The sequence below is a fragment of the Chiloscyllium punctatum genome, chromosome 15 (genome assembly GCF_047496795.1).
Source record: "Chiloscyllium punctatum isolate Juve2018m chromosome 15, sChiPun1.3, whole genome shotgun sequence".
NCBI lineage: Eukaryota > Metazoa > Chordata > Chondrichthyes > Orectolobiformes > Hemiscylliidae > Chiloscyllium > Chiloscyllium punctatum.
The window spans coordinates 58,964,353-58,979,324 of NC_092753.1; the positions used below are offsets into that span (position 1 = coordinate 58,964,353).

Genomic DNA, 14,972 nt, shown 5'->3' on the forward strand with positions numbered 1-14,972 from the left:
TAGAAAAGGTTTGGAGGGATACGGGCCAGATGCTGGCAAAAGGGACTAGATTGGGTTGGGCTATCTGGTCAGCATGGACAGGTTGGACCGAAGGGTCTGTTTCCATGCTGTACATCTCTATGACTCTTGACGAGGATGATTCTCTTCCACTCTCAAGGTGTGACTGCATAAATTGATATAAAGAAGCAGGAGACTGGAAGAACAAAGCAAGCCAGGCAACACCATGAAGAAAAGTTAAAATCTTACAGATTGACCTCTCCACCCCCTGATGCTGCCTGGCATGCTGTGTTCTTCCAGCCTCCTGCTTGTCCACCTTGGATTCCAGCATCTGCAGTTTTCTGTCTCTGTGTAGACCAACATGGCTACCAAAAGCTCAATACACTTGGGGCAGGTGCTGGTTGCAGGAAGGGATGGATGGGACATTGATGTGCGCACTCCTTCTGCTGTTTATGCCTGGCTTCCGCTTTTTCCGGACGGCAAGTCACCAGTTGCTGGATACCTTCCCGGATGTTCTTCCTCCACTTTGGACGGTTTGGATTAGTGATTACCAAGTGTCTGTGGGAATGCCGCGCTTTGTCAGTGAGGCCCCGAGGGTATCACTGAAGCGCCTTCTGAAGTATGTCAGTGAGAAGACAAAACGTACTGTCTTCAAGTCTGAAAAGAAAACGACTGCTTAATTTACAGATTAGGAAATTTATTTTAGCTCCAACGAATGTTCAAAAATCAAACTCTTGTGGAAAGCCCTATTGTCTTGCATTCTCGCAATCTCATCAGATAATCAAGTAAACACACTCCCATGTGTAAGATGTACATATTTTAAAAAGACTGGTCATACACTTTTATACAAGATTAAAACAAAGAATCGCGGATCGGAAACAAAGACAAAAAGTGCTGACGAAACTCAGCAGGCCTGTGGGGAGAAAGCAGAGTTAATATTTGGAATCCGGCGACTCTTCATCAGAACCAGAGTATTATTAACTCTACTCTCTTCCCTCGGACGCTGTCAGAGCTGCTAAGTTTTGCCAGTAATTTCAGATGTGTTTGTTTGCCATCCACAGAGGGGGCTTTGTTAAGAGTTAAGCAGTTTTCAGATATTGTCTAATTCTGGTTTAAGACTACTTCTAAAACGAGAGTTTTTTCCAAGTTATCGAAAAATCAGAGGGCTCAGTGTATCTGCTTTTAGCTGAAGCGGGAGGTTTAATGAATTATCAGTCAATTGTATCCACTGTTCGCTGTATTTTCAGCACAATCAGGTTTCTTATTATTATTTGAAAAGCTATGGGAAAGGATTAAATGAAGTTCAGATCTAAGTAAGTAGCGCCGGCTACTTCTTTATTCTTTACCAGTCTTTATTCTCTGTTCAGCAATTGTGTTTCCACACTCCGTCCATGTTCCCTTTGTTCCTCTGTGAGAATTCTGGTCCTCCCTCCCTTCTACCTTTACCCGCTTTTCCCCTCTTCGGTTCTGTTTCATGGCTGCTCCATGACTCTTTGTTCTGTTTCCCTTCGTTCCTCCATTACTATTCAGTGCCGGTGGTCATCGATTCTGATCCTTTCCACTCGCTCATTTTCTCAAGGCTTGGCCAGCCCACATTTCCCACCCCCCTCCTTGACGTCAAGGCTCCAGCCCCAGTGATGCTGTGTAATTGGATCGCTATCTCCCAGCTCCTGGGCGGATCCCAACCATTCAAACCATTGCACTCCAGCCTATAGACATAGTGCTTGTTGTGTTCCCAGTCCAACGGAGCCGCTGCTCGAATGAAGTGAGGGGTTGAGGGCTGGAAAGAGAGTGTGAGGGAGCCCTGAACACACTTCGGCCAAAGCCAGCCCTCACCTGGAGAGCAGACCATTCCTTACTGCAGAGACAGCTGGTGCTTAGCACCTTCCAACACCTGCGAGTTCCCTGTCTCCAGTAACGGCGCACAACATCGAGGCGCTCAAACCGGAATCTTCAGTGATTTAGGATTAAAGAGCACTAGTGAGAGGGACCGAGCTGTAATCTGACTATAAACAGAGGCGTCTTTATACAGTTGGAAGCAAAGCTTCAGTTAAAAAAATGAATTGCCTTCCTATTCACTTGATCGTAATGATATTGGGTGAGTTTTTATTATTTAAAACATTAATAACCGTTGCTTTACGATTCAGTGTTTTGAATTGTTCTTAACAGCATCTCTTATAACCGCGATGTTCTTGCATCAAAAGTACATTTCTAACACGTTCATAGTTTTCGATTAACGGTGTTTCAGTTGCAAATTAAAGTCTTCACTGTTAACTAAACAAATCCTTGGATATACCGTGACATTACAGTAGCTCCGGATTGTACAAATCACCTCTTCAGAGAGTCGCATGAAGGCAGTCTCTGGGAGGAATAGATTTTCAAAGTGCAACATTTTTTCCCAACATTTTTCAATATCTGTTTACAGTTGTACTTTCTTCGGACAAACATACGTTAAATTTTTGTTTGGAAAGGAATGATAAAGCTCATGAATAGATCTTAACTCTCTCGATTCGCCGCCTTTTTTTTCTTTTTGTTCAGTGACACTGGCAGAACCTGATGATGATCATGATCAAACAGTTTCTGCTGGATCACAGTACTGAAAGCTCATGTTTGTTTACTTGTTCAGACTGGATTGACTTCTGATTATGTTGATCAAACCTGGGCTCATACTGGCCCCATGACCTTTACAGTAGATGATAATTGAATTAGCATCACGATTCTGATGGTTTTCAATTTCAGTGCTGATGTACATCTTGTGATGATGCCACAGGCATAAGGTTATTTGAATATCATTCCATGTATAAAATTAGAATTGAACAGAATAATTCCAGTCCAGCACCTTACCCAATTAGATACTTTGATCTGGATTTAGTTCATATATCTTGAGATATGTGTACAGCTTAGAATATAAAAAATATTTCTAATAGTTATAAATCACAATGTTTAATGCCATTTTTAAAAAAATATTAATTTAATTTGATGAATTCACAGCAGAGTGTTCTGAAAATGGGAAATGGCACTGAAATGAGCCATGTCTCAAGCTACTGCATTTCTGGAAGTGTAAAACACATTCATTCAGAATGTTAATTTTAGAAAGTATATATTTTCTCTTAAAGTGAGAAATGACTATTGAGGAATAGAACACTTGTCTAGTTTGGCACTGAGCAGTCACATCAAGCATTCCAGAGTCAGGTATTTTATGGAACGAACAAATACTCTTGAGGAACATCTTAACACCAGTTTCAGAAAAAAAAAGAACCTAATTTAGCAACATGAATTTTCATGACCTTCTAAATTAACTTATTAACTGGTATGAAAATATAAGAAGAAGAAAAATAACAAAAAGTAAAATCTTTGTCCTCAATTCATGGTACTCTCATGCACACCCTACTCCCAACCGTTCGATGTCTAGGAAGAGGCCAAAAAAAAGACCTGTGGCTGAATGAGCTAAAGACTTTCCAAATCCCTAAAGCAACTTTGGAAAATCACGATAGCCCATGTACATCACAGTTGCAATTAACCATTTAAAGAACCGTAATGGCTTGGTGTCATTTTTTGCATTTATCTTCACAGTAGAAAACAGAAATATAAAGAAAAATAGAAAATCAGGGCAAATGGAGGAATAGTCTTAAAATAACATGACCAACACAAAAAAGTACAAGGAAAACTATTGGGAGCATGGACTATCAAGTCACCTGGTCCTGATGGTTTAGATCCTTCAAGGAAGTATCTGCAGAGATAGTGGAAACATTAGTTGTAATCTTCCAAAATTTATTTTCTTCTGGAAAGGTACCAGCAGATTTGAAAACTACAACTGTAATACCACTATTTCAGAAAAGATGGAGACAAAAGCTGGAAATTATGCCCCAATTATATTCAGATCTGTCATTCCAAAAATGCTAGAATGTGTTATTAAGGAAATAAGTGAGATGTTTAGAAAATTATCAAGCAGTCAGAGTGGTTTTATGAGACGGAAAATGTGCTTGATAGATTTATTAGTCTTACAGACTTATGTATGAACATACGAATTAAGAACAGGAGTGGGCCTTTCAACCCCTCAAGTCTGCTCAGGGCTGATCATATGACTTCATATTCCTAGCCCCAATAACATTTTACCTCCTTGTTTATCAATAATTTATCTAATTCTGTATTAAAAATATTCAAAGACTGCTTCCACCACACTTTCAGGCAAGAGATTTCCAAAGATTCATGATGCTCTTGAGAATAATCTTCTCCTCATCTTTGTCTTAAACGGGCAACGCATTTTTAAACAATAACTCCTAATTCTAGACGCATCAACAAGAAAAAAAATCCTTTCCACATTCAATCTGTCAAGACTTTTAGAATTTTATGTTTCAATCAAGACGCCCTTCTAAACTCCAGTGGATATATGCCGAACCTGTCCAAACTTTCCTCATAAATCAACCCACCCATTCCATGGATTAGTCCACTGGTTCCCTTATATTAACAGCACAAAACTCAGATAAATAGGTTAAGTATGATTTGCCTTTTGTGAAACCATGTTGAATCTGCCTGATTACTTTATATTTATCTGCAGGGGCAGATCATGCCTCACAAACCTTATTGAATTCTTTGAGGAAGTGACAAAACACATTGATGAAGGTCGAGCAGTGGATGTGGTGGACGTGAATTTAGCGAGGCATTTGATAAGGTTCGTCAGGTTAGGCTCATTCAGAAAGTAAAGAGCCATGGGAAAGAGGAAACCTGTATTGTCTGGATACAGAATTGGCTGGCCCATTGAAGACGGTGAGGGGGGTGGTGGGGGTGATGGTAGATGGAAAGTATTCAGCTTGGAACTCGGTGATCAGAGGTGTTCCGCAGAGATCAGTTCTGAGATCTCTGCTCTTTGTGATTTTTATGAATGACTTGAATGAGAAAGTGGAAGAGTGGGTTAGTAAGTTTGTTGATGACATGAAGGTTGGTGGAGTTGTGGATAGGACGTAGGGCTTTTGTAGGATGCAACAACACATTGACAGAATGCAGAACTGAGCTGATAAGTGGCAGATGGAGTGCAACCTGGAAAAGTTTGAAGCCATTCACTTTGGAAGGTTGAATTTGAATGCAGAATACAGGGGTAAAGGCAGGATTCTTGGCAGTATGGAGGAACAGAAGGATCTTGAGGTCCATGTCCATAGATCCCTTAAAGTTGCCACCCAGGTTGATAGGGTTATTAAGCAAACATATGCTTTCATTAGCCAGGGATTGAATTTAAGAGCCGCAAGGTTATGCTGCAGCTCTATAGTTAGACCACACTTGGAATCGTGTGTTCAGTGCTGGTTACCTCATTATAGGAAAGATGTGCAAGCTTTAGAGAAGGTGCAGGGGTGATGTACTAGGATGCTGCCTGGACTGGAGGGCATGTCTTATGAAGAAAGGTTGAGAGCTAGGGTATTTCTCATTGCAGCGAAGAAGGGTGAGGGGTGACTTGTACAAGATATTGTGAGTGCATAGCCAGAGATATTTTTTCCATGGTGGAAATGGCTATCATGAGGGGGCACAATTTTAAGGTGATTGGAGGAAGGTTTAGGGGCGTTGTCAGAGGTAGGTTCTTTACACAGAGAGTGGTAGTTGCATGGAATGCACTGTCAGCAGTGGCAATAGAGTCAGAGACATTAGGGACATTTAAATAAGTTTTGGATAGGCACATGAAAATTAGTACAATGAAGGGCATTAGGTTAGTTTGATCTTAGAGTAGGATAAAAGGCTGGCACAACATCGAGGGCCAAAGAGCCTGTACTGTGCTGTACTGATCTATGTTCTGTGTTCTATATGCCTGGCTATATTGTCTTTAGTTATGGCTTCTAACATTTTTGCCATGCAGAAATTTGGTCTGTTATTTCCTTCTTTCAGTCTCCCTTTTGATTGAATGAGTTATATGTGCAATCTTCCAAAATAATGGTCCTACCTCTGAATCTAACACGCTTTAGAAAATTCAAACTAATGCATCAATTATCTCTTAGTTACCTACTTTAATAGTTTAGGATAAAATCCACCAGGATCTGGGACTTGTCAGTCTTCTGACCCAATGATTCGCTCAGTATAACTTCCCTAATAATTGTAATTTTCCTGAGTTTCCGTCTTCCTTCCATTTGCTGATTTACAGCTATGTCTAGGATGTCACTTGTGTCCTCTGTAGAGAAGATGGATGCAAAATCTCTGTTGATTTCATCTGGTATTACCTTAACTTTCCCTTAATACTTCTTCAGTCTCATTTCCAATCAGACCAACCTTTTTTTTTGATACCTTTTACTTTCTATAATATTTATGGAAACTCTTACAATTCGATTTTATATTTCTAGCTAGCTTTCTCTCGCTTTTTTTCCATCTTTATTTAACCATATAATCATTTTTTGCTATTCCTTATATTCTGCCCAATTCCTTGATCTCGCACCCATTTTTGTGCACTTATATACTTTATTTAATGCTTGATACTAACTTTAATTTTTCTAGCTTCTGTATCCTTCCTTTGGAATTTTTCTTTCTCTGAAGTGTATCTATTCCATGTATTGTGAACTATCCCATTAAATGTATGTCATTATATCTCCAATCACCTGTCACTGATTCTAGTTTGCTATTAGTTAGCTGTACTGTCAGATGAGTATAAAATGCTCACATTGAACCTTTTCTTTTCTCCCTCAAACTGAATGTAAAACTCAATCCTGTTATGATTGCATATAAGAAACAAGGTGGATAAAGGGGCATCTGTAGATGCAATGCATTCAGATTTTCAAATGACATTTGAAGAGGTGCCATAAAAGATATTGCTGCACAATATTAGGAGCTACTGGTGTTGAGGGTGATTTATGAGCATGGATAGTGGATTGGATAACTAACAGCAAACTGAGATTTAAGATAAATGGGTCAATTTATGGCTGGCAAACTGTAAGTAGTGGAGTGTTACAGAGATCAGCACTGGGTCCTCAAATATTTACAGCAGCAGGTCAGGGGCTAGGATTCCTGTGGGAAGTATCCAGTTCCTGACTCACCAAAGCCTCCCTCTGATAATACCCTCTACAACTACATCACAGGACTGCAGAGGTTCAAAAAGAGAGCTCAGAACCACATTCTCATGGGCAATAATTGCTCACCAAAGCAGTGATAGCCCAGCAGCAATAAACAAATTTTTAAAAATTAATAGATGGAATGTAACGAGAGCTATGTACATTAGCAGAAAGAACAGAAGAATAGAATGTTATTTAAATGGAGAAAAATGGCAGAATGCTACAGTGCAAGGAACTTGAACCTCTTTGTAAATGAATTAATAAAATTGTTCCTTTTATTGCAGAAGAATGAAGTATAAATTGAGAAATCTTGCTGTAACTGAATGGACAAACATACCTGGAGTATAGTTTTGCTTGTTTTACTTAAATGTTTTACTTATCCCTTTTTAATGAGGGATATTTTGCATTGAAAGCAGCTCAGTGAGTGTTCATTACTCAGATCCCTGGGATGACGAGTTAGTCTTTTGAAAAGATGAGCAAGTTCATCCTTTACTCATTGTAGTATAGGAAATGAGAGATGATCTTATTGAAACATATAAGATTCTGCAGGAATTTGGCTGAATAGATGCTGAGTGGATGATTTGTGTTCATGAAGAATCTAGAATTAGGGAGCACAATTTGAAATTAAGGTTCATCACATTTAAAACAAAAGCAAGAATTTCTTTCCTCAAAGGGTTGCTTTCTTTGGAATTCTCTTCCACAGACTATAGTTGTAGCTTGGACTTTGAATATATTCAAGGCTGAGTTAGACAGATTTTTGATTGACAAGACTATTAAAATTTTCTGAAGGACAAGTGGAAAATTGGAGTTAAAACCATGATCTTATTGAATGGTAGAAGCTGCTCAATGGACTCGATTACCTATTCCTGATCCTGTTTCTCATGTTATGATGTTAGTATGCACGTTGTTGTGCTTCAATCCAGAGAGTAATGACTCTGCTAATCCTTTATGAATGTTGCAAGCATGAATCTTATTTTATATTCTTCTTCCATTTTAAATAAATTATTGAACTGAATTGAATCCTTTCATTAAAAATCTTGTTCATATCTTTTCCCAAGTTCCCTTCACCTAAAGAAACCTAGTTTTTAGAATGATTTTTATCTTAAACCAAGTATTTGAAAGATGAGTAACAATGTGGTCATGTACTCTGCATCCTCTCCAGAGATGCAATATAATTTGCCTTGTGCAGAGGCCAAAACATAAAGGTAATTCAATTCAATTCAATTCAAAACTGGACACCGTACTTCATAACAGAGCTTTATATAACCTAAGTAGAGCACTACCAACTGTAGGCTTGGAAATACGGTCTAAATTCTATTAGCTTTTACAATGGCCATCTCACATTGCTTCAACAGGTTTATTGAACACTTATATCACTCAAACAGTTTAGATCTAGCAATGGCAAAAAAATCTGTCAACAGCTAAGGGATTGGAAATTTGTCTTGGGTCGTGGTGGTAACCATAAATGGAATGATCACTCTATGTGTGCACCATTTGTTATTCAGTTCCATGGACTGTGTATCCATCACCACCTCAGACAAATTTCTGTCTTAAGGATATTCAATGGTGAATGTAAAAATGAACTGAGAGTGAGAATTATAAACAAAAGTTTTATTTACTGTCCCTTATGCAACAGTTAGCAGTAGATATGCCAGTTGAATGCCATATTTACTGCTTGATTATAAAATTTGCAAACAAAAGGGCAAAGTCTGCATTTAGAATGAATAAATCATGCTCAGTTTGATAAGCCCTCTTTAAACTCCTGTGCAGAGGGATTGACACTGTATATACATATTATTAGTTACACTGTTTCCCAGACATCGCTACCTTATTGTGATGAGATTACTCAATTCCTTACAGACTACAGGTTAGAAATTTCTCTTGGTATTCTGGTGGGTACCTGTCTGTTTGAAATCAATACTTTATTTCAGGAAAAGAAGAATAGTATTTTCTTTTCTGTTCAGTGGAATGATGACTTTGAAACCTCTTCACCTATACTCCTGAGTTGATTGTAGGTTTCCAATAAAAAAAATCTGAATAATTCTGGAAGATTTACCTGTAATAGCTTCTGAAGTAATATTTTGTATCTTCAGTTATGAGTTTATAAAACAGTGAAGATAACATAATTGTACAAAGTGTTTCATAAACTTCAGATACAAGTTCTATATCAAGAGAGCAGGCAAGTATTTCCATCCCCCCACGATGCTCCAAAATGGTTCTGATTCAATGATGTACATTCAGATTGTAGTCACTTATTTTGTAAGATATTTGTATACTTAAAGACTTTGCTGTTTACAGATGAAAATTTAATGAAAATTACAAAGTGAATTTGTGACATTGGTTGAAGTTAGCTAAACAGTGACAAATTGGAGATCACGTGCTTATGCCACACTGACGTGAAACCTATGTTTAAAACTGTAGCAATTCTAGCTGACTCATGACTTGAGCTTTATAACAACTACATAACTGCATTATTTTGCAACAAATCAGTAGCCTAGACTTTCTTCTCTTACTAGGATGACATTGTGGACAGGAGAGAGAAATTAGGGAATTTTGTCATCTCCTTAGAATCCCTACAGACCCATCAGCCCAACAAGTCCACATCAATTCTCTGAAGAGTAACCCATCCAGACCTATTCCCCTACCCTGTATTCACTCCTGACTAATGCACCTAACCTACATATCGCTGAACACTATAGGCAATTTAGCACAACCAATTCACCTAACCTGCACATCTTTGAATTGTGGGAGGAAACCCACGCAGACACACTGAGAATGTGCAAACTCTATGTGGACAGTCACTAGAGGCTGGAATTGAACTCAGGTCCCTGGTGCAGTGAGGCAGCAGTGCTAACCACTGAGCCACCATGCTGCCTGACATGAGTGGGATTTTCCTGGAGAAGTGATATTTAGGTAGATGTAAATACATCTAATAATAATGAATAAAATCCAGTATTGCATGCATTTTCTTTCATTATGCCTAAGTAACTCTAGGTTGCTAAGGAGATGGGTAATTTAAAAATCACAAGCTGGGGAATAGACAGCACTTTTAAAAAATATTTTTATGGGATGAACATTACTGCCATCTTGAGAGATTGATGTTGCATCGTCTTTTTGAATGCTTTAGATTAGATTACTTACAGTGTGGAAACAGGCCCTTCGGCCCAACAAGTCCACACCGACCCACCGAAGCGTGACCCACCCAGACCCATTCCCCTACACCTAACACTACGGGCAATTTAGCATGGCCAATTCACCTAACCTGCATATTTTTGAATTGTGGGAGGGAACCAGAGCAGCCAGAGGAAACCCATGCAGACATGGGGAGAATGTGCAAACTCCACACAGAGAGTCACCTGAGGCAGGAATTGAACCCGGGTCTCTGGCACTGTGAGGCAGCAGTGCTAACCACTGTGCCACCCACTAACAGCACATTTGGTTTAGATCCCTCTATACGAAAATAAAAATGTTTAAAAAAACTCATTGACCTTGTTCCGTTACACAGAGGCAACTATCAAGGAAGTACACAAGGACAGCAGTTGTAACATACAAGCTTCTCTTCTCCCATTCCAGTGCTAATTTTCAGAATTAGACCCCATTACACTGTACTTGCATTGTTTGCCAAGGTTAATTTACTCTAGTCAGCTTCTGGGGCCACGATGAATGCAAAGTTCACTTTGTAGTTCTAGCCAAATAATTGCCATGAAAAAAGTTCATCATATTTCATAATCTTGAAGAATCTTACATGGCTTAAAGGACATGAGCTGTGTTGAGAAATGTGGGAGTCTGAGTCACAGCACTGTACAGCATGCAAGGTCCTTCCTGTTCATGTACCCATCCAGATGCCTTTTGAATGCTGTAATTGTACCACCCTTCTTCACTTCATATGGAAGCTCATTCCATACACACACACAACCATCTGTGTGAAAAAGTTGACCTGTAGGTCCTGTTTTAATCATTCCCCTCTCACCTGAAACCTATTCCATCTAATTTTGGATTTCCCCATCCTCAGAAAAAGACCTTGGCTATTCAACCTATCCATGCCCCTCATGATTTTATAAACCTGTAAAAGGTCACCCCTCAGCCTCCGACATCCCAAAGAAAACAGTCTCAGCCTGTTCAGCCGCTCCCTGTAGCTCAAAACCTCCAACCTGGTAACATCCTTGTAAATCTTTTCTGAACCCTTTCAAGCTTCACAACATCTTTCCTTTCACAGGGAGACCAGAATTGCAAGCATATTTCAAAAGTGGTTTAACCAATGTCCTGTACAGCTGCAAATGACCTCCCAACTCCTGTACTCAATCCTCTGACCAATAAAGGGAAGCACACCAAATGCCTTCTTCACTATCCCATCTACCTGTGACTCCACTTTTAAGGAACTATGAACCTGCACTCCAAGGTCTGTTTGTTCAGTAACACCCCTCCCTGGAACTTACCATTAAGTGTATAAATCCTGCCCTGATTTGCCTTTCCAAAATGTAGCACCTCACATTTATCTAAATTATATCCATCTGCCACTCGTCAGCCCATTAGCCCAACTGATCAAGATCCCATTGTACTCATTGTCCACTACACCTGCAATTTTAGTGTCATCTGCAAACTTACCAACTAAACCTTAAACGTATGCCCTCTAGTTCTGGACTCCACTACCCTGGAGAAAAGACCTTGTCTATTTACCTATCCATGCCCCTCATGATTTTATAATCCTCTATAAATTCATCCCTCAACTTCTGACACTGCAGGGAAAACAGCCCCAGCCTGTCAGTATAGCTCAAATCCTTTAATCCTGACAACTTCCTTGTACATCTTTTCTGAACCCTTTCATGTTTCACAACATGTTTCCTATAGCAGGGAGACCAGAATTGAATGCAGTATTCCAATAGTGGTCTCACTAATGTCCTGTACAGCCGTAACATGACCTCCCAACTCCTATGATCAATGCACTGACCAATCAAGGCAAGCGAATCACATGCCTTCTTCACTACCCTGCTGAACCGAGACTCCACCTTCAAGGAACTATGAACCTGCACTCCAAGGTCTCATTGTTTGGCAACACTTTGCAGGACCTTACCCTTAAATCTAAAACTGCACTTTTTGGATGCATTGACAACTAGCATTGCAATGTTGCTGCAAGAATACTTAGCATGCAGCTCACAGATTGGACTAGGTTGCACCTCAGGGATGTTTACATGCTGTCTTACAGCTCACTGACCTTGAGCCAACTTGGATGCTCACTGCATCCCTGCATTACCTTACCTTGTCTTGTCACACTTTCCGCACCCCGCGTTGCCCACCACCTCCAGCAGCCAGACCCACTAGATTCTCAGTTCTTCTGTCTCACCTTACAATTTAGCACAGGCACAAAGCCAGGACATTTGTCATGGTTGTCAGCAATCCCCAGTAACGATACGTCAGACGTCTTTCAGTCAGTGTATGCCAGTGTAATAAGTCAAGGACGGCCTCCACTATCATTCCAGGGGCTTAGACGCAGTCAGTCAACCAGTTGGAGCAGTCAAGACCCTCTCCTACGAAGGAGTGAGAATCGAAATGTTAGACAGCCCACCTGCCAGCTTGACTCTTTTTGTCCTTTTATGGGCTGTTGTCTCCTACAGTGGGAGGAAGGGAGGGATTCAGTGAGATAAAAGTGGGGCCACAGCTATTATTGTGAATCCAGGTGGGAAAGTGGAGAGTTGTCCTGAGTGAGTGAGTAGGCATTGCAGAGAACCTGCAGGCTTGGTATTGTTGGGATAGGCAAGAGTGAGTGAGGATGATGCTGCATTCACTTGTGAGAGTAGCAGAGCAGGGGAGAGCTGGGTGCGATAGCAGAGATAGAATGAGTGTAGACTCACAGAGAGAAGGTCGTGGCGTATGATGGAGTGGAGAGGTCATTGATTTTTTTTCAGACACTGCTGGGTATTGTCCAGACAGCTGAAATCACTCTGACCTGCATGGCAAACTCAGCTCAGGCCAGCAGGCTTTGGTATTGTGGCCTTCATGCCCTGTCCTGGATGGCCTACTTCTCTAGGATTTCAGGTTCCCATCTATAAAGTGAGGAGATACCAGCCTACCCTTCTCTGCAGTGCTTGGGACAAATATCAGTCACCTTGCAGGGCAGCTAAGGACTGAGGGACTTGTGCAGGTTCACAATGACCTTTTAAAGATGGTGCTGGCACCACGGATCTGTTCAGTACCACCTTGCAGCATCGCAAATTAATTCGGGTACACTGAGTGATAGAATCAGGCTAGGACTGGATGAGTATGTTGCTATAGGGACAGGTTAGATAGTTAATGAGGTGAGTTTTGGATGAGAGGGCGAGAAATCATGCTGGGCCCCACAGAGAGAGGCACTGCACAACCCTCCACAAAATTACACTTCGCTAATAAATAACAAGCTTTAACCAGTGTTTCTGATAAAGCCAAAAGAACAGGTTCTGCAGATTAATCTTCATTTAATATTTATTTCCTTGCAATACAACCTGCAAAACAAATGAAAATCCTTCACTCTCCATTTGTACATTCTTGGTGAGAAACCAAATTAAATCCTTGGCATGTGCTTTCAACATTTTTTATAACTTCCAAAGATTTCATTTCCAGTAGCAAGAAGCTTTGATTTCCAGCAGCAGGAAATTCCAATTTCCTTTGGGTTTTGGGAAACCAAAATTTACACAACTCCTGTAAGTGGTTGGCATGGAGAAATGGTTGAATGTGTTACCTGGCAATCTTAGTTAGCTGATTAAGCTTAGACCAAGCAGTTAGAATCTGGTCAGGATGTTGCTAGAGGAATATAGCAAGGATCAACAATCTCCAAATCGTTTCTTAATGAGAAGCTTTTAGACTTGCCCTCATCAGAACAGGAAATGCAAGAAAAGAAACTTCAAAAGGGAACAGTAACTAATGGATAAAAAGAGGACCGGTTGGTTGGACCAAAATTGGCATGGACATGTTTGAAGGTATAGCCTCTTTTAATGTTGTTATAGGTCATTAATTACCTAAGCTAACTAAGATTAATAGTGAACAGATCCAGTGGTTTGCTGTACCAACCCCCAGCTCAACTAAACAGCATTGTTCACTTCTGCTCTATAAATTAATCTCTTTTAAACTTTGCTTTCTTCTGTCTTCATCCTGATGACTGCAAGATGAAAAGCTTTCCACTAAAACAAAATGTTATAAGTATTCAGGACAGGCAGCATCTGTAGAGGGAGAAACAGCTGACTGCTATGACCTGTCATCAGATTTAAAGGTTTTTTCTTACAGCATGTGTAGAACATAGTGTAAAAGATTAGGGCCCAAATTTCCGAATCTAGGCTAAGCGTGCAGAGGCAGGAGAAATCCCAGTCCCAGGAAACCAACATTTTAAAATGTCTGTCTGCTGTTCCCATTTTTGGTTTTAGATGTATGTGGCTGGATTGTAATACATACCAGGCAACCTGGCAAGAGTGCTAGCCTCTGGGATGGGCAGGACAAGGCAATTGTCTGGGGACTGTGGCTCTGTTCAATGTTTAAAACAGAAGATAACACACCCCTCATGCTCACACCCCTTCACTTTTCTATAAATAAAGTTATGTTGCTGGATGATCATTGACAAATTATCTCTTTTTGTTGTAAAACACATTCAGGGCACTGAAATTCCTTCAAGATTAAAACAAATATTTCACTTAAATTCTCAAAAGAATTTTGTTCTACAAATGCTGAAGATGTCCATCAAAATGTTCACTTTGTAGGCACCCAATTGTGAAATTGCTTGTTCCGGAACTCAGTCTCGCAGCACAATACCTATCATGGCACATGTCAAATGAAACAATGAAATTTGAGGCTCTGATTAAGTTTAAAAACTCAAATCATTTGTTCGACAGTTCTTGATAGCTTTGGAAGTACTTGGACAGTTTGGATGTGCCTTGAGAGGTTTGGCTGTCCCAATGATCATTCCAGTCATCACCAAATTGATAGAAAGTG

General features: G+C 40.1%; 1 protein-coding gene across 1 annotated transcript in view; it reads left to right on the forward strand.

Annotated features, from left to right (window-relative positions):
• Positions 1-1,662: 1,662 nt before the first annotated feature.
• The window catches only part of igsf3 (immunoglobulin superfamily, member 3), a 229,183-nt gene continuing 215,873 nt past the window's right edge, over positions 1,663-14,972 (forward strand). Inside the window, exon 1 of the mRNA XM_072585217.1 lies at positions 1,663-2,095. Coding sequence (XP_072441318.1) covers positions 2,056-2,095 — 40 coding nt within the window. The 5' untranslated portion in view covers positions 1,663-2,055. The remainder of the gene's footprint in view (positions 2,096-14,972) is intronic.